The 25,402-nt window shown below is 44.6% G+C and overlaps 1 protein-coding gene and 1 non-coding gene across 4 annotated transcripts in view; one reads left to right on the forward strand and one right to left on the reverse strand.

Annotated features, from left to right (window-relative positions):
* Mapre2 (microtubule associated protein RP/EB family member 2) overlaps positions 1-25,402 on the forward strand; it is a 135,750-nt gene that overhangs the window by 41,551 nt on the left and 68,797 nt on the right. Inside the window, exon 1 of one of the 3 annotated variants that reach the window (XM_028774842.1) lies at positions 2,178-2,401. The exons of 1 other annotated variant lie outside the window; for it this stretch is intronic. In XM_028774842.1, coding sequence (XP_028630675.1) covers positions 2,283-2,401 — 119 coding nt within the window. In that variant the 5' untranslated portion in view covers positions 2,178-2,282. Of the gene's footprint in view, positions 1-2,177; positions 2,402-25,402 lie in introns of those variants that run through there. One more of the 3 variants, XM_028774844.1, reaches the window with a different exon arrangement.
* On the reverse strand, positions 16,841-16,947 carry LOC114627197. The gene has a single exon (XR_003712343.1). It is a non-coding gene; the product is annotated as a U6 spliceosomal RNA (small nuclear RNA).

Here is a 25,402-nt window from a genome sequence, read left to right on the forward strand (position 1 = left end):
CTCAGAGAAGTCATAGAGGAAGATTTACAAGAGCTTGAGAGTCCCTTCCCTTCTGGACTCACTATCTCCCCCTTTTAGCCTACCATCTAAGTTTTTGGCCATTGTCCCCTCCTCCGTGAGCAAGTGGACAGGGGTGTGTGGGGTAGGAGTATTTACTCCACAAACTACTGATAGAAAGGACTTTAAATTAATGAACTATACATCCAAATTTTGACCAAGTTAGTCCTCACTGTAGCACCAATTATGTCTAACATATTTAAATATGAGATCATGCAAAAGTGAGCTCCATCAAAGAACCCCTGCCAAGAGCACAGTGTGAGAACAGAACATTTGAGCTGTGGATAGTGTCTTTCAAGTTTAGACTGACTGTCTGGAAAGGGAAAGCGGTTGTGAAAGGAAACAAGTCAGAGAAATGGACAAGTGGGTCAAGCAACAGAAATAGCAGAAGGAAGTGTGAACGGAATCGTCAGCCCCTTGAGCTAGTTGCTGGATGTGAATGAAGCTTGGTGTGCCTCTCATACTTAAGCATCTCCTCATGGACCTTAGTAAGCCTCAGGTCAGAAGTGGATCCCAACTGGATGAGAAACACAGTTGTCACAAGAGGGATGAAGGGACCAGTTTTTGTCCTGTGGAAGTAACTGAATAAGCAGAAAAATAAAATTATTAAAATAACTGGCCAAAATGGAGTATGAAATAAAAAGGAAATGAGGAGGGGCTTGCTTGAGATTATCATTACCATCTGGGCTGTGAAACATTTGATTCCAATCCCAGAAGCTTGACACAGAAATAACTTATAAGCGGGGACACATGCTGTTGAATTTTCAGGAATGACAGAATTTTTGTTATTAATATCTGTATCACAAAATGGGGATGCTGACAGACCATATAGTGACCAGTGGTGGAATGCAGCCATAGCTGACCACCTTTTGCCCTTTGTCACTATTCATATGGTACCCCGATGTTTCTTCCTCTCTCTCCTATGGGAGAGGCCGATGTTCTAATGAGTAGAGAATCCTTTAGACTATTCTCCCTAGAAGAGAAAATACTGGTCCCATACAGGGGCTGTTTGGAGTCTATTACTGGGTCCTCAGGCTTTGCATAGTACTTGAATTCTGTACACAGCCACGTTTTTTTGGACACGTACCTAAAATACTCACTTCTTACCTAGGTTTATAATACCAGAGATCATAGTGTGTGGTCACACTGGTTAAAAATAACACGTCTTTTGCAAGCCTGGCTTTACCATTTCCTGTGTGATCTTCTCTAGTCTACTGGTGTTTGAAATGGGGATAATGGCTCCTCACAGGCAAATTATTTGAAAACAACAATTGCACTGCTAAAATAGCCTGAATGTGGAACTTCCCAATGTTAAATGCAGTGGTCACTTGTTTAATTTCCATGGTAATAAAGGATAGAATCAGTGATATGAATCAGAGAGCAGGGAAAAGCAGCTGAGCTTTGTGGCATATATAATCCGAGCACTTGGGAGTCTGAGCAAGGCATGTCATGTTCAAGACCACCAAAAAGCCTGCGTTAAAAAAGAAGAAAAAAAAAGGTCTTGTGTAATGGTAATACTGTAAACTAGTGGTTACATAAATAATTTTTAAGCCCTCTTGGGGAATTGTTTTGCACAGAGTCATTTAATTTGCAACAGTCGTCCTCACAGTATGGTCTCAGAAGATGCAGCTTCCTCACAGGTTTCATTTTTCTGCTCCCTTTAAACAGGAGGCAGCTGCTCTGGAACATAGAGGACGCGGGAAAACTTAACCCCTTTAGTCCCCCACCTTTTCCACCAGGTCTTTGTGGGTTTGTCCTGCAACCTGACCACGTTTCCTGTCCAGGGCCTTGAAACTTCCCCAGGCCTGAGTATGGGTCCTTTTGTGTGTACAGCTGCAGGGACTGCCTGGCCCAAGAGGAAGCGGCTAGAGGAAGAGCCATTCGCATTCGGGCGCAGGGCGGGTCCATGCCAGATGCTGGCCAGCCCCTTGCTCTGCAGCCTGCAGCCCGGGGCGCTCGCGCAGCGCCGCTCTGCGTGAATCTAGGCAAGCTGACGAGTTAGCGAGTTGCTATGGCAACGGGTGGCCACGTGACTAGCCACAGCCGCTGCTGCAGGCGCCCTGACGTGGGAGGGCGGGGCCTTCGAGGGCGGGGCCTTTGGAGGGCGGGGCCGGGCGCGGAGCAGGAGCAGAGCGCGGCTGCAGGGTGAGCAGCAAGCAGCGGGGAAACGCAACCCTCCGCCCCAGTCAGCCTCCGCGTGTGTTCCCTCTGTCGGGAGAGCGCCAATGCCTGGGCCGACCCAAACCTTGTCCCCAAATGGCGAGAACAACAACGACATCATCCAGGATAACGGGACTATCATTCCTTTCCGGAAGCACACAGTGCGCGGGGAGCGGTCCTACAGGTACTGGCACGGGAGGCTGCGGACGGTCTGTCCCGTTACGTAACGCAGAGGCCGGGATTGCTTGGTTGCAGGGTCTCGTGTCGGTAGCGTGAGCATGGAGGCTTTAGTGGGTGGATAGGTTTGTTGCCTGCAAGGGGTCTCCCTCCATCTCTTTCCTGCATGCCATCTTCCCACATCCCCGAAGGGACAGAAGCTCCGCACTTCCTCTCCTCTTTCCCTTTTAGCATTTAAAGGAACCATTAGGTGGCGGGCACTAAAGGAGCAAACAAACGGGAGAATGGCGAGAAAGGGAGGATGGTGAGGAGCGCGCTTGCGCTTAACCTGGGGAGCATGCAGGAAAAGATGGAATCCTCTAGATGAAGCTGCAGTGTGTGATGTTAAACCGCCAGATTGATAGAGCTTTGTAAGAATTCTGCGCGCTGATTGGTGCAAGGATTGACAGCAGAGGTCACAATGTCAGACATTCACCAAAATTCTCTCCATAGAAGCCTAAGCTGGTTAGAAAGAGACTGGACTGTTTCAGATCTAGGAGAAACAAAAAACAAAACAAAAAAACCAAAAACCAGTGCGGCTCCGCATTTTCTGAAGAGTTTTATAGCCTCTGCATGGGTGGAGGAGCCCTTCCTTCTTGTTTACAGTAGAAAGGTAATGCGTGATGTTTTGCTGAGGTCTAATTTGAGGATGGGAATGCTATCGGTCGTTGTATTGTGAGCTTCTTGATTAATGAGTTGCCTGTGCTGTTGGCATCTATTTTGCATTAACATATCTGGCAATATGTTCCCATAGATAAGCTCATTAAAATTGTTTGCATTGTTTGATAAGGATAACAATGTGATGCAGATCATAGCGTGGGTCGTAGGGAGCTCAAGGCCAGACTTACAGGGAGACAGATAGCTCAGGTCGTATTTCCTCTGAAGTTCTTTTGTACTAAGGTGGTTATTTTTAAACGTAACCTTTATAACCACCAACAACGTGTTCGCTTTAAAGTAGAGCACACATACCTGTGAGATACAGCCTCTCAGCCAGTGAGCAACAGGAAATAACTTTTAAAAAAAAAAGCCTTTCATCTGAATTCCCAAATTGTATTATGAGCAGAATATTTTGTGTTCACATTCTATATGCTTATCATAAAGTAGAACCCTAAAACACCCCACTTCCTTTTCTTTGAGCAGAGATGCCATTTGTTGACTCAAAAAGGGAGGGGAGTGTTAAAAGCAACCCTTTTGCCCTGTCATCTCTGGCAGTTATATAAATACTTAAAGTTAATTTTGGCTGTACCCATTAGATCACCAAGTCTCACATCTTATGGTTCCAATGAATAGAGTTTGCACAGCATCCTTAGAGATTTCACACGATTCTCATTCTCCTAATGTAAGCCACGGTTCATCCTCAACCTCTGAGACTTGCCTTTTGGGGATCTTGCAGTTTGAAAGTCTGTGTCCTCCTATTCTTCCTCCTCTGGGAACATCCACCTCAAAACCTAAAAAAGAGAATTTAGAAATGAACAAAACAGGTTGCTGTGCTGCCTCACTTACTTGAACTGATCTTATAGGCAACACATTTGAAGCCCTCATTTCCTAAATGACTCAGTCCCTGCTCTGTCAGTGGTGGCTGCTCCTAGGATGGAGTACACATTGCACCACGTGGGCCAGAGGAAGTTGCCTAGTTGGATTTTATTACTCATGTGAACCAACTCAAAGTGGTAATGGAAAACTGTTTGACAGAAAGGTCAAATGGGCCTGTCTTGTGGGGGAAAAAAGGCATTGCTTTTAAATGGAACTGAATTTGTGTTTTAATTCAAGTTAGTAAGTGATTCCTGCTTTGCATTTTGATTTCTTATAGAGGTGCCCGAAAGTATATAAAATTAAAAAGAGAAAAGCCTGAATTTTAGTAAAGATCTACTAGACAAGTGCTTTACTAGAAGCATCCTTGTGTCTGAATTTTATAGAACAGGATTGTTGGGTGCTTTAAGGAGAGATGCCATGGGTCCAATGAAGAGAGCTGTCTTCATGGTTCCGTTTGTGCTGTGATGTGTGGGACATGCTTGGAAACAGACACACTGGATGCTCCCCTGGGTCTGCTCTCTTTACAATGAGTGAGCAAGAGAGTACAACTACTTGCGTATTTTTTTTTTTGAGAGACCTGAGGGAAGGGAAGAATGTGACACATTTTTCTGTCCAGGAAGCATTCCATCATTCTTTTGGCATCCTAAGACTGGAATAATGTAGCCATCTGATTGCTGAGGAAACTTGGAAGGCAATTTGAAAGCCACAGTAGAGATTTAACCAAAGTAAAAGTTTGACCTTGGCTGTAGGCTTGAGGTAGCTCTTGACAGTGAGATATGCCTGCAAGTTTTCTGTGCAGTCCCTGGGGATCCTGAATGTACGGAAGGTCCTGGCAAGACCAGAAGCAATTCTGTTCCTGGCTGCTTCCCTGGTACCGAGGTAGCCTTTGTCAGCTCTTACCTCGGGCTTTCTTTCCTGACATTGCTTTTTGTTTTTTTTTCACTTTGTGTCTATTTTGCCTGCATGCATGTCTATGCACCACATTCATATGAGTCTTCCAAGGCCCAGATGAGGTTGTCAGATTATAGACAGTTATAGACAGATGTGATTGCAGGGAATTGAACCCAGGTCCTCTCTGTAGAGCAGCCAATGCCTTTATAACTGTTAAGCCATCACTCTAGACCGTGTCATTTTATTCTTAAAGACATATGAAGTTAGCTGCTAAAGCGGTGGGTTTCATCCTTAATGAAGAATACGCTCAGACACGTAGGTATGTAAACAGATGCTTTGTTAACAAAGAAGGGCTACTCTCAGGAGCTTAGACTGGAGTACACCCGACCCTGCTGGCATTGCAGGCAAGGGATGGAGTGAACACCCAAAAAGGGATGATGGCTTCCCACACAGGATGAGGCTTTTATTCATTAGTCCATAGATTACAGCCTTGCCTGAGTGTGTTCTCTCCACCCACCGTGTAGGTTCTAGGGATCAAACTCGGTCTCTGGGCTTAGAGGCTAGCACCTTTACTGACTGGGCCATCCCCTAGGGCCAAGTACCATATTGTTCACCATAAAAATGAGATGATGTTCTGGTATAGACTTCATAAGTCAGATATCAGTGCCTGGAGTCAAATAGGTAACAAATCATTATCAAAACCCCTGTGCACTTTAATTACAACAGCAACCTTCCTTTTAAAAAAAAAAAAAAAAAAAACAACCTTGTGTTGGAAATTACATTTAAAGCAGTGAAGTACCAAAATGGCCCAGTAAAGCTGCCTGCATACATTTCTCCAAGTACTGTACAAGAGAGTGTCTCCAGCCCCAGCTTCCCCGCTGCAGCTAGGAATCCATATATTTTAAGAGCTGCTTAAAAAATAAATGTGGTGAGGGCCATTCGAGGTGACACTCTTTAATTCAGGGAGCGAATGAGTCGTGGTCTGGATCTCCCTGGAGAGGCTACTCCCCACAGCTCCGCCCCACACAGATGCCGGTCGGAAATGAGATTTATTAACTGGCCTTCTGCCCGACGCATCGTTGTTTGCATAGTCTAGGCTTTTGAGAATGAGCGTATAGAGAGGACTGTCTCAGAATGGGTGTTCCAGCATGCAGCTACAGCAGCGCATGTGTCTGAATGCTTGAAGAAATTTTACTCAGCCCCAGGAAGTGAACTGTAAAGGAAAGCAGAAGTACAGTGTAAGCCCAAAATATTCACTTAGAACATCCGGCTTTTGCCACTTTTATTTATTTTTTTTAAAGCAAACTGTTATTTAGGAACATAAAGAATATCTCGTGTACAGATCTAGTAAATGTCCAATTGTGAAGTGTGTTCCAGTCAGACGGAGCTATGGTAATTTGCCTTGCAGTACCAGGGTGTACATTTCAGATGATACCCCTGGAACAGCAGTTACACACAGCAAAGGTCTAATCTCACCTGTTACCGTTATCGGTCTGGGGATTAGTGTCAAAGGAGACTTTTATAAATACTGGTTTTTGTCTTTAATATTTGACTTAGTGCTCATAAAGCCCTGGAGGCCAGTTAATGCTGTGCTTGGTGCTCACCTTTGAGACTTGGTTTGGGGGCCTTCCTCAGAGCCTCTATGAAAGGGGTGTGGATGCTGTGCCTTGGGGAGAAGCTGGCCTGCTCTGTGTCCACTTGTGGTACAGGATCTCAGTGGAGTGGCAGCATGAGCTCGCCCTCTGGATTCAGATTTGCTTTCCAAATGCAGCATCTTTTCTGTCCTTAGGGACCATGTGATTCTGAAACAAATAATCCCTCAGATTCAAGGAGGGACAACTACTGAGAAAGATACAAATATTCCATTTGGATGGGGAAATTCAACCTATATTTGATTGTCTTCTTTGGTCAGCATCTGTGCCAGATGCCCCTTGAAGAATCTTGAGTGCTAACAAAGCCAGGGATAGAAACAGCTCCTCCTATATCAGATTTGCATTGCTGTCAATATTTTGCTTAGTCGGCTAGCAATAGTGGTTTGCATTTCCTGAGCCCACAGGGACTCAAAAGTAAGAAAAGATATCCTCATTTTGCAGTGCTAAAACTCAAGACTCATAGTCAGCAGGGAGCAGGACAAGGGAAATGGCTCAGAGCATCTCTCCTGGTGGAGAAGCAAGGAAATCAGCATGCCTCATGAAGCCTCATGAACTGGGGCTGCTTCCTAGCTGGCAGTCTGATTAAGGGGCGAATGTACCTGAGCCACTGTGTCTCGATTGATCATCAAGAACTGAGAATAGAGTACCTGGTCTATCATCAGTGTGAGAGATGCAGAAGGATGGATAGATGTGGCCCAGGAAGGGTCTTAGGCAGTCCTACCATGTTCATCTTGACGGAGGTCACAAAAGTGGCCTGAAAGTTTACCCTGTGTCATCCAATCATGGCTTAAATCTTGTTGGTTTCACTTTCAAGGGCAAATAGATTTGCAACCCTTTTTTGAAAAAATAACATTTCTCACAATGAACTATGTTAGATTACTTTCAAATGCTGAATCTGGAATCACACACCTGTAATCCCAACACCCAAGACAGGAGGATCAGGAGTTCAAGGCTGGCCTAGGCTATGTGAGCCCCTATCTCAACACAGAAAAAGAAGACAATGCTTTCAGACTATCCTTAGCTGTGTGACTATGAAATACTAATACAGTCAGCTGGCATAGGATGCACTGATCTCTTATAACACCGTGTGCACATCCCCCTGATATTCTATAAGTCTTACTATTCAACTCATCTTAAGAGCCTGTCTATCTTCCTATCGTTGGCCCTTGGTATTTATTACCATTTGGAGAGAATTCCTCTCAAGTGGAAATCCCCAATCCACATATGCAACAAGTAAATAAATGTCATACAACTTTTGCTTAATGAAACAAAATTTTGCTAGTTGCATCTCCAAAGATGGACTGTTTATTTTAATAAAAATAATTAGTAAGGTAAGACTGAGGAAGCTTTTATAGATCAGGGCAAAAGTAGTCTTTTGATAAATTACCAAAAAAAATGATACATGTATTTATTTTCTATATCAAGTTGCTCCATGTTAAGAAGTATTTTACTCACTGGAACCAGGATAGATTTTCTTAAAGGTCTTTTTCTTCTGAAGTAGGAGGAGTTGGTGATCGAACTGATAGCAGCTTTCTGTGGTGATGCCCCTCAGTGTTTAGCTAGTTAAGAAAATAGAGTTCAAACTCAACCTTCCTGATGTGTCTACATCTGTCATGGTTCCATCAGATTCAGTAACTGTACCACAAAAATCTGATTTTGGCCATGACATTGGAATAGAAAAGGATGCAAGCAAGGGATTTAAGGAGGAAAAATAATTTATATGCATGTGTGCACATGCATCTGGACATGCGGCACACACAGAGATGCACACTGGCAACACTCTGCGCCTTCAGTACCAACACTGCTGTTCTGAAGTCATTTTGGCATCTATGGCATTCTATGGGACAGAACTTGTGGAAATCTAAGTTTTATGCACAGGGGCCACACAAGGAAGTGTTGTCTGTAATCTTGGCACAAGGGATGCAGAGAAAAGACATTAAACGTGAGGCCAGCCTGAGCAACATAGCAATCTTTCTTTTTTCTCTCTTTCTTTCTTTCTTTCTTTCTTTCTTTCTTTCTTTCTTTCTTCCTTCCTTCCTTCCTTCCTTCCTTCCTTCCTTCCTTTCTTTCTTCCTTTCTTTCTTTCTTTCTTTTCTTAAACACAGTATTGACCTTGAGGGTTCCAGTCAATGCTTGCTGTTGCCTGAACCCAAATGACAGAGCATCTCACAAGATGCCTTGGATGGTCTGTGATGCTTCTTATTTTGTGTTGTTTCACTTTAAAGCTGCCAACTGCTTGTTCTTTATTTAGTGCCAGCCTGCCCTGGCAGAGCTCTGAGAGGAAATTCTTCAGAGATATTAGAGGCATTGTAAAGATTCTCATGCTCACTCTTCACTCTGAATTATGAATGCTGGTGTTCTTTACTTACAAGCCCACCATGATAACTGCAAGGTTTTTAGTTGGCGCCTCACGGATCACAGTAAAGTGGCATCACTGAAATCGGCTCCTTCCTGACTCGGTCTTTGCCACTCTCCTCTCATCGTTCTAGGGTGCCCAGACATGTTTCCAGCCTAGAAATAGTGAAACACCTTAAGTTGCCCTCATTGAACTTTACACAGGTGCCAGTATGTTAATATTTAAGCCTAAATTTTCCCTTTAGCAAACAAACTTCCTTTTATCTTCCAGTCTGCTTATGGGCCCCTTAGAATCCAGGGTCAATAATGCCAGCATCTCACTGCCAGAGGGAGGGCAGAAGCCTAGGCAGCACCAAGGAGAGACTCTTGGTGGAGAGATCCAAAGTGGAGAGATACCCACACATGGCCCCAGAGAAGACCCACATGTCCGTTTCATTCCGGGGTATGGCTGACATTGGCTCACCAGATTCAACGAGACCTAGCCAGCAAGCTCCAGGGAGCTTCTTGTCTCCACCTCCTCAGCACTGAAAGTATGGAAACATGCTACCACACCCTACTTTTTTGTGGGTGCTGTGGATCAAACTCAGGTTTTTATCCTTTCATGACAAGCACTTTACCAACTGAGATGTTTCTTGCCTCCCTGACTCCCACCCCCCATTTTGAAGCAAGGTCTTCTGTAGCCCAGACTGGCCTGAAATTCTCCATATATCTTGAGTTCTTTGACTTTCTGTTTCCCAAGTTCTGTAGTTACAAGCATGTTCCATTCTTGTCCAGCTGCAAGTACCACTTTAAAACAATGTTGGCTAGTTTGTTTGCTTGTTTTGGTTTTGTTTGTTTTTGAGACAGGGTTTCTCTGTGTGGCCCTGGCTGTCCTGAAATTCTCTGTGTAGACCAAGCTGTCCTGGAACTCAGAGACCTACCTACCTCTGCCTCCCTAGTGCTGGGGTTAAAGATATGCTCCACCCTTGCCCAGCTAACTTAATTTGTTATTATGTGTCTAGTGTTGTGTGTTTGTGCATATATGTGCCTGTATATACATACACACTTGTGGAAGTCAAAGGACAGTTTTGTATGGCCTGTTCTCTTTCCACTTTAACTGGGTTCCAGGGATGAACTTAGGTTGCTTGGTTTGCGCAGCTAGTATTTCCCCCAACTGAGCCGTCACACTAGCTGCATAAGTACTGTTCGTATGTTAGAGCACCCCAAGTCATAGATGAGCAGTGCCCCACCCCCATCTGCCTTGAGGTTGGAGACTGAGGGAGCCGCCATCGTCCTAACTTCATTTCGCTTTCTCCAGTGTACACTGCTGGGGTTGGGGGTGAGTCCAGCCTGCTTAGTATGCTCAGCGAATCTTAGCCTAACTGCACAGTAATCCTCCGTGAGGATTATTTTTCAATACCCTCTTTGCAGTTTCATTTTCTTCTTGTTTATTGAGCACCTGCTGTTTGTCAGGTGCGGTGTGGGGTCCTGACATTGTCTGAGGACAAGGAACTGCCATTTTGTTCACTCTAACTTAGGAGTCACCTAAAATCCCACTTTAGAGCAGTTAAACACACACACACACACACACACACACACACACACACACACACACGGGGAGGGGGGAGGGAGGAGGGGAATATGAGAATATCAGTATCTGACCTTAGAGTAACCTCTAGATCCCATCCTGTATGAGGCCAGGCAGGCCACCATCCATCCACTCAGAGCATGCCTTCCTCACAGGCAGCCTCCTCACCCAGCAGGCTGGATGAAGTCTGAGAGCATCCCCAGGGACACTGCCAGTTAAGAAACAAAGGACAGATTTGCTGTGGACCTGCCCACTGTCTGTATTGAAATAAACAGACCTTGGAGTGTAGAACCAGAAGGGCTCTGCTAGAAAAGGAGGAAGCAGATGGATGCAGGGGTCCTGGGAGGGCAGGGTTCTCAGAGGCAGTGTGTGAGGCGTGAAGAAGGCTGAGGGTTTCTGGGAGTGTGTCCGGCTTCCTTCCCCCTCCCTCTCCCTCCTCTGCCCTTCTCTCTCTTTCTGTCTCTCCTTCACTCTGGGCAGAATGAATCTGCCCCTCCAGCAGTTCTAGAGTAGCAAATGGTGAGCAGTAAGTGAACTAGGGTGGGCATGGCCCCAGGCTGGGGAGACCAAGTGGGCCTCCCCAGGTTCTCCTATGAGGGCCTGAGACTCATGATAAATCCGCAAGTACTTGTATTTGGGGAACTGATTTCCTTTCCGTGGAATTTTTGAAAGGCACATAACAGAGACTTCAGGATGTCCCACGAGCAGCACTGACAGCTTCTACTTCCTCAGTTCCTGTGCATTTTCTGTCCAGGTCCTTCCTATCGAGTATTGAGGGCTGATAGGATGCTCAGAATGCCCAGCCAGTGAGCTACTTGGACTTGAGTGTGCAAAGCTTGGTTCTGGCATAAGACATACTCTCTATCACAGCCTCACTCAGGACTACATGGTCCAGGACAAATGCCTTCTGTTTCTTTAAGCGTCATTTCCCCCTGTATCTAGGGAGCTAACAGCACAAACCTCACAGGGTTGTCATGCGACTGAATCTAGGAAGATAAAGAACACTGCAGTTGCCTGGGGCAAAGTCAATCCTGTAGAGAATGCTAGTTACTAGTTTGAGTCTGTGACTTTTTACCTGCCTTTATAGTCTGTGATCTTTGTGTCCTAAATACCTGGCACAATACATGACACACAGCAGATGTTCTTTAAAAAAATCTCTCCATTGACCTCATTAAGAATTCATGAAGAAACAATAAGCTGTATCTATTTTAAGTGTATAGTTCAGTGGGTTTGAATATCTGTCATTGCTTCCAAATTCTTTGTGCCCTCTACAGCCTGTATTTCCACTTCTCCACAGCCCTAGGAACTGCCTGAGTCACTTGTATGAAATAGAGTCAGATGGAATATCCGACTCAGCATCTGGCTGTTTTGAGGCCGAGTCATGAGTCTTGAGATCCATCCATGTTGGCTGCATCTACAGTTGTATACCTCCTTCCTCTTTCCCACTGAGTAGTACTCCATCATGTGGCATACCATATTTTGTTTAGCCACTCACCAGTTGCTAAACATTAGCATTTCCAGTTTGGTGGTTACGGGTAAAGCTTCTGTGAATATTCATGTAGTAATCTTTGTGGAACATGTTTTCATGTCTCTCTCGAATGCCTAGGAGTGAAATGATTGTGTTTAACTGTTTGGGGTGGGCAAGGGAAAAACGCTGCACCAGAGAACAACCTCAAGTGTTTCTGAGGCACTTGCCACTTGTTTTTTTAAAGACAGGGTCTCTCACTAGCCATGAAACTCACCAAGTAGGCTATGCTGGCTAGCCAGTGAGTGCCAGGCATCCACCTGTCTCCACCTCCCCAGCTCTGGGATTAAAAGCATGTGCCATGCCACTACGCCTGGCCCTCTATGTGGGTATTGAGAACGCTGATGTTCGTTCTTGCTCAGCAAGTACTTTTACCAACTGAGCCCCCAGGGTTTAACCTGAGAGCAGTTACTCAAGAGTGGTTGTGCCAGCTCCCACTCCATCAGAGCCTTTACCGTCTCGTTTAGGGCATCCTTTACAGGGGTGTAGAGGAGTCTGGTTGAGACTGATGTTGAAAATCTTTCTGTGTGCATACTGACTGTTTGAGTACATTCTTTAATGACATGTCCAACTCTTTAGCCCATTTTTAGACGTCATTATACGAGAGGATGGATGAAAGTATATTGTAAGCCAGGCAGTGGTGGCACACACCTTTAATCCCAGCACTGAGGAGGCCAAGGCAAGTGGATCTCAGAGTTCGGGGCCAGCCTGGACTACTGAAGGAGTTCCAGGACAGCCAGGGCTACACAGAGAAATCCTGTTTTGAAACAGAACAAAACACAAAGTATGTTTTAAGTATTTAAATGTAGTCTCAGTTTAGATTTTAGTGCGGGTGGGTTTTGTGTTTTACACTGCACATAGATCCTTCAAGAAGAAAGGCTGCTTCTGGCCTCTGTCCACAGACTGCAGAAGTACTGCCTGTCAGCTCATAAGTGCAAGCTAAAATGCCCTCACCCAGAATTCCTGGCACCACGACTGTTTCCCATTTCCCATATATTCAGATCTGGGCTGCCTTCAGAGCCCACTGCTAGAGTGTCCCTACTCTGGGACTCAGACATCCTATCAGTGCCCCAAAATGTTAGGCTTTGGAGCATTTGAGATCTCAGATTTGGGGATGAGGGATGCTCAGTCTGCACATATCCAATGGTGCTATGAGTAGGCAGGAAATTGAGCAAATACTTAGGGTAACTTAGAAAAACTTCTAAATCCACTTTTTCAGTGTCATGTGAAGGTGTTAGGTTTGGGAGCTGAGTTTTCTTTTCTACCCCGACAGACATGGACTGCCCTTTTATTTCTTTGGAGGATACTGAAATTATGTAGATAATCTCTCCTTTATGTTGTGGGTCCTCTTAAAGGAGATCAAAGGTTCTGCTATTAAGTTTAAAAATAAAATGTGCATGGAAACGGTTTCTATTTCCATTAACGCTAACTAGGAACCATTTGCCTGTTTGCAAAATCTTTCCTGGAGAACTGTACAGTGGCTGCCCCCTCTTTTGAAATTCTGCAGCAGACACCCACCCCTTACTCCATTCTATCTGGTTTGAGGGATTGCTTGCTTGTTTTGTACTGTTATGTCTTGAACTTTTCCCATGCACGTTTACAGTCTGCTTGGACATGTTCCCTCCATATCTGCTGCCTTTCCCTTCTCACCCCTGTTACTTCATCCTGTTAGTCTTCCCTTTACCCATCGACCAGTGGTTCTCAACCTGTGGGTCGCAACCCCTCAGTAAACCTCTGTCTCTAAAAGTATTTACATTAAGATTCATAACAGTAGCAAATTACAGTTATGAAGTAACAACAAAAATAATTTTATAGTTGGAGGTCACCACAACATGAGGAACTGTCTTAAAGGGTCACGGCTGTAGGAAGCCACTGACTTGTCTTTTCCAGTCATCTGGACACACCTGATTTTTGTCTGACTGACTTAATTCAGTATGATTATCTCTAGCTGATGTGTTTATAAAGAGATAAAGAGATGGGGGTATGTTCTCTGGAGGTATAGTCAGGAATGGAGGAAGGGGGTGCCTCTGCGGGCCCATGCTGAAGCATCCCTTCCCCCTGAGGGACCAGCCACACAAGGGCATAGAGAAGGGAGTTAAGAGGGTAGTAGAGGCAGACAAAGGCAGAGAGAGAGAGAGAGAGAGAGAGAGAGAGAGAGAGAGAGAGAGAGAGAGAGAGAGAGAGAGAAGAGGAGCAGAGAAATAGAGGTTGGCTATGAGCACATGGAGAGAGAGCAGGGAAGGGAATGGGGAGAGAAGGGGAAAGGGAAAAGCAAGGGAGCAAGAGCACAAGCAGCCCCTTTTATAGTGGGCAGGCCTACCTGGCTGTTGCCAGGTAACTGTGGGGCAGAGAATACCTGGCTGTTGCCAGGTAATTGTGGAATGGGGCTTGTTGCCAGGTAACTGTGGGGTGGAGCTTAGACAGAATGCTACCACTAGTTACATCCATTTTCTTTCAAATGATGTAAACATCATTCTTTTTTATGGCTGAAGATAATTCTGTTGTGTTTATAGACAGTTTCTTTATCCAGTTTGTTGTTGTTGAGGGACACCTACGTTCCAGCGTTTAACCACTGCAAATCGTGCTTACTGCACACTGATATGCAAATGTCCCTGTGGTGTGTTGACTTAGAGTCTTCAGGGTAAGTACTCAGGCCTGATATTTTTAGCTTTTGAGACAAGAGCTCAGTAAGTTGCCCAGCCTGGCCTTGAACTTGGGACTCTACTGCATCAAGCTCTTGAGTAGATGGAACTACAGGCCCATGCCACCTGGTCTGTCTTAGTTTGGAAGCTTTGTTGTCTTTTTGGCTCTCAACATAGTTCTAAGCCCCTAGAGGGAGCTACCTCTAGTTGATACTGGGGGCTAAGCAGTGAGAAGGGGCCTGTGGGTGCTGCCCGGAGAGGGTGCGCATGGTTCCTGTCAGAATCCATTCACGCCCTGTTACATTCCCACATCTGCTTCACAGTCTAATGAGACTTCAGCACAGAAGTTCACTGTGACTTCACAAATGCCCTAGGCCTACTAAGGAGATTTTGTGATTATAACTTATTTCCTTAGTGAGTTATCCTTTTACTGCCAAACCTTTAAGGCCAAATGTTGGCAGCCTTCCTTGAGGAGAGTGGTCTCACGCACCCGGTGTGCAGAAGGCAGTTCTCTTTGTTCTAGTTGGGACTGAGCCGGCCATGGCCAGTAAACAATGAGTACAGAGTAGAGACATCCTTTTGCTGTAATTGGGTCTATTCTATGAGAGGAAGCTGAGTACTATCAGACAGGACATCCTGTGATCCTCTAGTTTACTATGGTGTGGACAGGCTTTTTATTTAAATACTAAGATAGTCTGTTTCCTTCCCTGTTAAGTAGGGAACCCACTGTGATGATTCCTTTCACTTTGAATCTCCAACAAACAACATACTCTCAGAAAATCAGGACTAGTTTTTTCATCTGTGTGTTTTCCTTAGACCGTCGTTGAAAACATTTACAGCTTTTGATGTGAACAGTCATGATTTAACTTACTACCATTTTTGTTGCCTTGAAATAATTGAACAACATGAACAGTGAATAGAGACATTTTTGTTGTTGTTTTTAAGATTTATTATTTTTTATGTGCATTGGTGTTTTTCCTGCATACAGTATATCTGTGTGAGGATGCTAGATCCCCCACACAGGATTACAGACAGTTGTGAGCTGCCATGTGGGTGCTGGGAATTGAACCGGGGTCCTCTGGAAGAGCAGGTAAGTGCTTTTAACCACTGAGTCATCTCTCCAGCCCCCAGAGGTGTTCTTTAAGTTAAATATTAATATATGGTTCTGGAATTGGGTCTATTGTGATATACCTACGCACTTAAATATAAACACAATCTGTGAAGCTATGAAACATGTTCACAAGGTGTTAAGAGGAACAGGCTGGGTGTTACCAACGCTGTTCTCATGAAGGTTTCCACGTCAGACTTCTGTACACTGGATGGTTTGACTTTCGTCCTCTCCTACTGGTGAGGCTAGATCTGCACTGTGCCTTTGCAGTGCCATGCTCCCTCCACAGGCTCTAGGAAAGTGTCTTTCCTGTCCCTTCCCATCCTGGTGGCCCCATATGTTCTGTGGTCTGTAATTTCAACACTCAGTCCCTCCCTCTGATTATCCTGCCTCCTCCTTCATCTGTGCATTTTCCTTGGACCATCATTTAAAAGTCATTAGGTCCATCCTAATCCAATATCATCCTCTTAACTAATTCATTTAAAAAAGATCCGATTTGCAAATAAGGTCACAATCAGAGGTTGCCTATGCGCGGGACTTTAGGAGAAGGGACAGTCTTCAACTCTATGTGAGGAGAAGGTTATATATATTAATTGCCTATGTAGTTATGTGTAAAAGGATATATATATATGTATGTATATGCATTGATTATGTAGTTATGTGTAGAAGACTGTATGCATGTATTGCTTATGAGGCTATGTGTAGATCAGTATATGTATGCATTGATTGTATACTTATGTGTAGAAACTGTGTATGCATGTATGAAAACCCATTTTAAAGTGTGCGTGAAAATCCATAAAATGTTCTATTATACATACAAAACATTGTTTGTTTGCCTTTTTTTTTTTTTGAGATGAGTTCTATTGCACAGGTCCACTGTGAACTGACAGTGTAGCCAGAGATGGCTTTGAACTCCTAATCATCCTGACTCCCAAGTACTAGAATTACAGGCTTACACCACCACGCCTGGCTACTTAAAAGAAATTTTAAAAGATAAGGGTTGTGACAAAGTAAGAAAATAATGACTCTTTTTATCCATGCTGGAAATTAAACTTCCAGCCTTGTGTATGGTAGGCATTGAGCTAATCCCCAGGCTGAATTATGGATATTTAAAATGTTTAAATCTTATTTTTTCTCTATTTTCTGTTTTTCTTTTCTTTTCGTGTCATCCTTGTGCAGGAGCCATGCTAATCTTCTTTGTATCGTTCCAGTTTTAGTATATGTGCTGCCAAAGCAAGCACATTTTTCTGCCGAGTGCAAAAATGTGTAAATTTTGTAACCCAAGAATCTTTTAAAAAGAAGAAGCACTTTGACATTTTAAGAAGTCATTTCTTTGCTTATAAACTATGTGAACTTATTTAATAATTTAATCTTTTTATCACTTATGTGTACACACAGACATGTGACCGGATCTATTGATGATTTAATGAACTGGGTATTGTACTTAACGCGATATTGGCTATAACAGCAGCTAATGCTGAGATAACGAAAAGTAATGTCACATCGTTTCAATATGACCTCAGGGTGGCCTCTGTGATGTCAGACCTTTAGCTCAAATTTGACACTCAAAATGAAATTAGATTTATTAGTTAGTGGTTGAATTCAAGACTAATTTTCAAAACATGTTTTAAAGTTTAAGTAAAATGAATCCTGAGATTCACCAGAAGCTAGTCGAGGGGACAGGACATGACTGCTTCTAGAGTGACACCTTTCATCAGTTCATATAGGCTCCAAAGTTGAGCAGTAATGGCACGTGGCTTCTAGACCCGACTCCTTCCTCACACCACCGTTGTCTAGACAGGTCAGTCAGTAGTCAGTCAGTCCTAGTCTCTTTTAAGAGTCTCACATCTTGGGGCTATGAAGACAGTATGGTGGACAAGCACACTTGTGTAAAGACCTGAGTTAGAATTGCCTGCATCCTTCTGAAAACACCAGTGTAGATCTGCGTGTGTGTAGTAAGTAAAGCACTCTTACATTCAATAGAGACCACGATATTAAACTACTACCACTATAATATTTCTTTGTTCAAGCCACTCCCCTTCCTCCCTTCCTCAAGCCAAGAGTCTTACCGTGTGCCTGTTATTTTTGTGCCTAATCCAATTTGTATGTGGCATAGCTCCTACCCACTCAAGTGCTCAGTGTTTGCTCGTCCATCTGAAAATTTCAGTGCCAAGCCCTCTTGCTAGGTATGGTGTAGTTCAGACCTGTAACTAAAACAAGAGAAGGAGAGCAAAGAAATACAGCGATGCCGTGTGTGTGTGTGTGTGTGTGTGTGTGTGTGTGTGTGTGGTGTGTGTGTATGTGTGTGTTTCTTCCTTCCTCCCACTTCCCACCTCTGATTTGGGTGAATTGGTGTTTCTCTAGGTAAGTCTGGAATAAGAAGACTGTTAGTGTCCTCGTTCTGGTAATGGTAAACGAGTTTGTTGACCTAAAAAAAAATTTTCAAATATACAAGATGGTAGTTGGTGTCATAAACAAGAATACTAAGAAGTTGGCTGAGATGTGACTTAGTGGTAAGTCTGTGTGTTTGAGGCCTTTGGTTCGATTCCCAGAACTGCAAAACACATTGGAAAATATTCTTAGTTTACTCTTTATTGTCAACTTGACTATGAGAAGAATTACCAATGAGCGACTCCTGGGTATATCAGTATGGGTATTTCCAGAGTTTATTATCTGAAGAGAGAAGACCTACCCTGAGTGTGGATAGAACTGTCCGGTGGGCTGGAGTCCCCAGACTGAATTAAAAGGGAGGAAGGAAAGAACCCTGTTGAGTTCCTCCATCTCTGTGGCTCCTCAGACTCTTCACACCTCTGCTGAGAGGAAGCCTTTGTGTGAACTGGCAGAGGAAGAACGCTCCTGGCTTCAGTACACCTACAGCTACAGCCCTGTGCCAAATCACTTACCTTATCTCAGCTACCTCAGTCACCAGCATGTCTGTTTGTTGCCATGTTCAGGAAAGATGTCTTTTTTTTCCATATATGTCATATGTATGGACTGTAGTCTCTGGGGTTGTGGTGTGAGTTTGATACAGATTATCATTCAAGGATGTTCAACCTTGCTGCCTGCTGGTGACATGTGTCCCAGGATAGCTAGAAAGTGGCTCAACGCAAAACTGTATTCTTACTTAGAACATCGTGGGGAAGCTTTTCACTCCAGCATTGTAGCATTCTGTTCCCTGGGTTGAAGTTTTAGCCTTCTGACCGAGCCTACTTTGGAAAGAATTTCGAAAAGATAGGCAGAGGAAGGGCTCAGGGGATGAGAATCTGTTATTCAATTTGGACTTAAGTTTACTAGAATGTCTTTAAATGTTAGCCTGCACTTTAGCATCTCATTAATAGTCTGTTTTATGGCACTCTCTTTTCATTTCAAAATGTTCTCACGTGTTTAAAAATCATTTTTACCATAATGAAGGTGCAGGCATTTGGATAAGCACCAGTCTTTGAGAGTGAGATACCAAGATTATATTTTTAAGGATATGTTATTCTAAACACATTGTCAAGATACCAATCTAAAATTCTTTTATTAGCTTCGAATAAAAAACTATAAGCAGCAATGTCCATTTTTGCTAATCTACCACAAAAAAGTAAATTGAGAGTCTTGCTCCAAAGTACATCATAACTCAAAATGCAAAACATGGCAGATCCTAAAATACCAGCGTGACCTATGTGTTCCAGCTGCCAGGTGCTCTCGCCAGAAAGCGTTCCTTCTCATCAATAAACTTGGGAAAACTCACCCAAATCTGCAGGCCTTTCTTCACAGACACATACGTTTAAAACTCATTGAGGTTTAAGTCCAGGGTAAGGAACTAGGTTTAGTGCCAACCTGGGCTACAGGAGTTCAAGGCTGCCCTGAAGAAATGAGCTGAGCCTCAGTTCCAAAATAAGATTGGAAGACTGAGACTATAGCTCAGAGGTATAGAAGGTCAGAGGTCACTTGTGCAGCATACTCCAGGCCCTGGGTTTGGTCCCCTAAACAAAATGAAGATTTGATACAATCACAAAACTTGACTCAAGCCACATGCTAGCTGTGACCTCATAGAACATGTAACTTGTCGCCCATCAGGGCATAAAAGCACTGTAAGGCGTTGTTGAGAGGACAAACCCTGTGCTAATGATTTTCTCCTACAGTAGAAATGGGTAATTACTAAATACTGTCTTATATCACCTCATCCTGTCCCCATGCTTCACCAGCAAAGGAGGTATCTTGTGGGGGAACATAGGTGACCAAGTTTACCCAACCAATTGGGTGTTTGGGTCTAGCTCTGGATCTCGAAGCTGGTGCCCTTGACTCCCTCCTGCCTAGGTCAGTGCCCTCCTGAGTCTGCCAGTCGGCTAGGGAGCATTTCGTAGCTGTCCTGAAGAATGCACATTACTTCCCCCAAGTCCTTTAATCCGCTCAGCCCTAATCTGTTCCCTGCCTCATAGCACATGGGTATATCAGAACAGTATGGTATGATTTTGAGTGTCCTGCAGCTTTCTCATCCCCTCAAAACTCTCCCAAACACTCACTCATTTGGCCTGGACTTACAGTTTTGTGCACACACTGGAGATACAGCAGTAAGCTAGACATGCATGATAAAGTTTCTGCCAGCACAGACCTTGCATGGGGGTTGGGGATGGCAGGAAGGCTTGCTGAGGAGTTGACACTGAAGCTTATCCCAGATTGTGTAATATCCAGGAGTCAGGATCAGAATGATGTCAGAGTAACTGGAGAGGCCACTTGAGGGTGGGCGGGGAGGGCGTGCTGAGGAGTTGACATGGAAGCTGGACCTGAAGCCTGGGGTGCAGGTGATAGTGCCACGTTCTGAAAAGAGCTTCAGTTTCTTTGCCTAAGCCTGTGCCCCTGTCATCCCTTCATGCTTAGTTGGGAGCTGCTATCCATCACTTGTTCCTCATTAACAGAAGGTTTAGAGAAGGCAAATTGAAGATGCTGACAGAGGAGAAACAGCAGCACCTGAGCCCCATTTGATTGTCACACGCTCTTCTGCTTGTCTAATGCACTGGATCTTACACAGTGTGGGTGAACAGCCGAGCATGACGATGCAATGGTACCCAGTGTGCCCGCTGCCTGAAAGGTTAACCAGGGGCCATGCTGGGTAGGATGACTTGGGCCCTGACTTAAAATTACTTGGGATCCTGGGAGAGAGGGAAGGTCAGAGTGACAGGGAACAAGGCCAAGCAAGGCTGGGAAAGTAAACAGAAGGCATATGGAGGAGAAGAGGATGATATAGAGGGAGCCAAGAGGGGTAGGCGGGGCTGCTGGGCAAAAGTTGGTGCCCTGAGGAGACCAGCCAAGTCCTGTGGCATGGGAACAAGCCCTGGGTTATTGGGATTATTTTCAGAACATGGACAAAGCCACCCACTGCCTGGAACAGATGGATACTTAGACAAATACAGTCAGCTGCATTTCTGACCATATGAAGAGACACACATCCACTGTGCCTGCATGAATGTGTGCACAGTGTATGCGTCTGAGAGACCGTAGCTACTTTCTGACCATATGAAATTAGCTTCCATTCATATCCCCAAACAAAAAGCCTTTTTAGAATTCTAAAATTTTCATATTTCTTGGAGAAGAGTCAAGCTGCTGATTCATTTCAGGGTCATAGATACAAACTTAATTCTGAGTTAAAAATCAAAATAGCAAAAATGTCTACCTGTATTTGACTTCCAAAGGTTTCTTTTTTCTTGGTTAATATCATGATCAGGAGACTCCCGATGAGAGCACCTGATGACGTTGCAGGCAGCAGCTACCTGCTAAAGGTGGAGGGTTTGTGTCCAAGGCAAGTTACAGGGCCTCATTTTACAGACAGCTGCAGAGATCTGTGCATTCTAGTCATATTCTAAAAGTGCATTTTAAAGGGGGCAAGGCTGGAGAGATGCTTCAGCAGGTAAAAGTGCTTGCTGCCCAAGCACCAAGACCTGAGTTCAAATCCCAAGCACATTTGTAAAAAGCCAGACCTTGTAGGGGATAGAGACAGGAGGATCATTCGGAATGATCATCTGATCCATGTTCAATGAGAGACCCTGTCTCAAGGGGGTAAAGAGGGAGAACAGGATGTCTGATGACCTCTGGCTTTCACATGCTTGTAGGCACATCCACAGGTGCACACAGTGTAAAAACACGTGTACACACAGTGTAAACACACACAAATAGAATAAAAAAAGTAATTAGTTATCAAAGGGGCAGGCACCCTTACGTTTTCATTCACTCTGTCCAGGAAGTGGTGGTTATTAGCAGGAGTTACAAGTTTAGATGGCCAAGCTTATCAGAATCTTATGCCCACACTGATAGCATCAAGCTGTAGATGATAACAGCCGAGAAAGGTCTGGAGTACAGCCAGAAGCCCAGCCCTCTTCTTAAAACTCAGTTTCCTCTAAACCTTTGTCTTCATAGTACCTTCCCGTGAAGTCCTTTTCACTGGTTTGTTTCCTTTGCTAGTTTTGAACCACCAATGCCTTATTTGAGGGGGAAATGGTGTGCTTTAGTGCCTGCGGTCTAGTAACATGCTTGGTGCCCAACACATCCTGGTGTGAACTCAGCTCTGGGTTCAGACCTCTGCCACCTTGGAGGCCTCCCCTTCTTCCTAAGGAGTTTGGCTTTCCTCATCTATCTCATCCCAACACAGAAGACAAAACACAAGTGAAGTACATGAGTCTGCCCATGGCTGTGTAGTTACTACATGGAGACAGGGTGAGGCCTTTAATTTCCTTCCTCATCATACATCAGAAGATGTGCAGAAACCTCAGTACACCACCTTCACTGAAGTGTCCTTTTGGGGATGATTGGATCTTGTCGAGTTTTTTCTTTCAATGACACCTTCTAGACCACCTCTGCTTAGATTTGATCTCTTCCTTGGGCAAATCTTTCCTCCCCTGCCCCCACATCTGGGTCATGAATGAATGAAGAGAAATGAATGAATGAATGAATGAATGAATGAATGAATGAATGAATGAATGAACAACGAATGGGCATGGTCTAGAGATCTTCTTTGCTTGGTAAAGCGGTCCTCAGTCCTACCCCTCATAGCTTTTCACTTGGGGAATGAATTATCCACAGATGAAAAATGGGACTTTCTGGCTTGAGGCACACATTTATACCCTGGCTCTCTGTGGAAACCCCCAGTTCATCATGACACATGTTCTGGAGGAGCTGGGACCTGTGTTGTGTTGTCACAGGGTTTCCCAGCCACCTCCAGAGAAGCAGAGTAGACCGTAGGAGAGCAGCATGGGGCTTCCTGCTTTTGGCTCATCCTCTTTTTTTGTTATTGTTTGAGGATTTTTGGTTTTGTTTTTGAGACAATATAACCCCGTTTGTCCCAAAACATACTATGTAGACCAGGCTTTCCTAGAACTCACAGATCCACTTACTCTTCAGTCCAAGTGCTGAGCTTAAAGCTGTTTGCCACCATGCCCAGCTGACTTAAGTATCTTAATCTGTGGACATAGATGTACTTTTCTAAAAAAGAATATTTATGATTGAAGTTATTCTAGAAACTATAACTGGAAAGCTTAAGGTCATAATTATATCATCAACTTGATAAATCTCTTTTACTTTAAACATATTTGTGCATACTAAGACTATTCATAAAAGGTCTACTTTTATTAGAACCTAAAAAAGATCTTTCTAAGTAAAGAGTCCAGTTATAAGTTTGAAACACAGCCTGTTTCCGTACCTTATTTGTGGAGTGCTCTAACCTTGACAATCCTAAAACCTTTGGCCAGAGAGCAGCCTGATTTGGATCTGACAGTGTAGCCTTTGAGTGAGCCAGGTGTGAGTTCCAGGCTGATAGAGAAAGGTGTGCTTAGGGACCACAGGCGCTTCTCTCCTCCAAAGCTGTAGCTGAGCTATCCTAGTTGTAGACTTTTATAGGGCCTTTACAAATCATTGTATACATATACTCAAATATATAAGTTGCTCACATGAAAGTAGAATAACATTCATTCCCTTATTTGTCTTCCAATCTGCTCTTTGTTCATTTACGTGAAATGGAGTGAAACTGTATTTTTCTTAGACTCTTGGTGGTGGATTACTTTTCCCAGTGATGAGGATTGCTGAAAATAGAGATTGTTTTAAGAGAAGATAGTCCTAGGTACTGATACTGTCAGCTCAGATGTGTGAATGGAGTGTACTGGCGTGGCTGATGAAACTTTCTGGACATTTTATAGCAAAACACGAAGATTCCAATTGAGTATAAGCTCCTTAAAGGAGTGAGCCAAGAGGGTAACTGAAGTCCTTCTTGCCTTTAAGAAAGACTTGTCAATTTCTACATGTCTGTGCGTGTGTGCGTGTGCATGTGCGTGTGCATGTGCGTGTGTGTGTGTTGTGAATCACCTGAAATGGGTGCTGGGAACTGAACCCAGGTTCTCTGCAGCAATGGTAAGCTCTCTTAACTAATGAGCCGTTCAGCAGGCCCCATAATGACTTTTAAAGGTTTAGCTTCAGTGCAGGCTTGGATTGAAGCAATGTAAGCTAACTAGAGCCACTGCGGCGAGCAGCAGGCAGGGTCCGCTGCATACAGGGCTGGCTGCTCTGCAGATGGCCTTGTCTAAACTTGGGAAAATTGTGAGCACAGGCGTTAATTGTTAAGAACCAAAATAGATTCCACATGCCTCATTCCTCAAATTAATTTCTGTTTTTTCTTTTTTCACTTTTTATTGATTCTTTGTGAGTTTCACATTAAGTACCCCAGTCCCCTCATCGCCCTGTCCCCTCAAATCTGCCCATGCCCCTTGCAGCCTCCTCCCCAAAATAAAACACACACAAACAAACAACAACAACAAAGTACAGGAAACAGTTTCATTGTGGAAGCTGTAGTATGTCAGTATGTCCCACAGGGTATCCCTCTGTCCACATACTTGCAAATGTTCATTGCAGTGAGTCACTAGTCTGGTTCGAGGTCTCTGGCTTCTGTGACACCAACAGTATTGGATCCTCATTGGGAATCCTGTTGTTGCCCTGTGTCATGGAGATCCTGCAGCTTTGGAACATCAGGGCTGGCATTGTATGTGTCTCAACTTTTCATAGATGGTATATTTTGGGGTGGGCCAGTTCAGAGCCCTGGATCTGGGACTGGGTGGTAGCTGAGCTGGTCAGCCCACCAGCTCTCCCTTATCTGCACCACCAGGGCAAGCTTTCTAGCAGTGCTCTGGCTAAGCCACCCAATGCCACCATTGTCAAGGTTTGGGGTGGAGGGGCCACTCTCCCAAGTGCTGAAGACTGAGAGGCTAGTCCAGCACCTCTGCTCTTACACCCTCAGGGCTGGCTCACCCATACCTTCACCATCAGGGCCAGCTCTGCTGTGCTGTCCAGGTGAGGTACAGGGCGTGCTCTCCCAAGTGCTGCAGCTGCTGAGGGGCACAGCTAGCTCCCCCCAGCTCATATCCTGTGAGCAGCTCTCCTGACTGCCAGAAGTGGTGAGGGGTGGGGGTAGGGGTATCACCTCTTTGCCCGTGCCATCCCAGGGCAGAGGAGTGGCAGAATCAGCTCTCTCACACCCCCTAGGGGCTGCCTGACCCACACCACTGTCACCAGGGCCAGGTACTCTGGACTACCTGAGCAAGGCACAGGGCCTGCTCTTCAGAGTGCAGCATCCAGTGAGAGGTGGGGCCCGTTATGCACAACCCTTGGACATCCATGTGGTCCTGGGCGGCTGCCCCAACCAGGGACATTGACATCTACCTCTGCCACTACATA

This window comes from Grammomys surdaster, unplaced genomic scaffold, assembly GCF_004785775.1.
Source record: "Grammomys surdaster isolate TR1022 unplaced genomic scaffold, NIH_TR_1.0 243, whole genome shotgun sequence".
In the NCBI taxonomy this organism is placed as follows: domain Eukaryota; kingdom Metazoa; phylum Chordata; class Mammalia; order Rodentia; family Muridae; genus Grammomys; species Grammomys surdaster.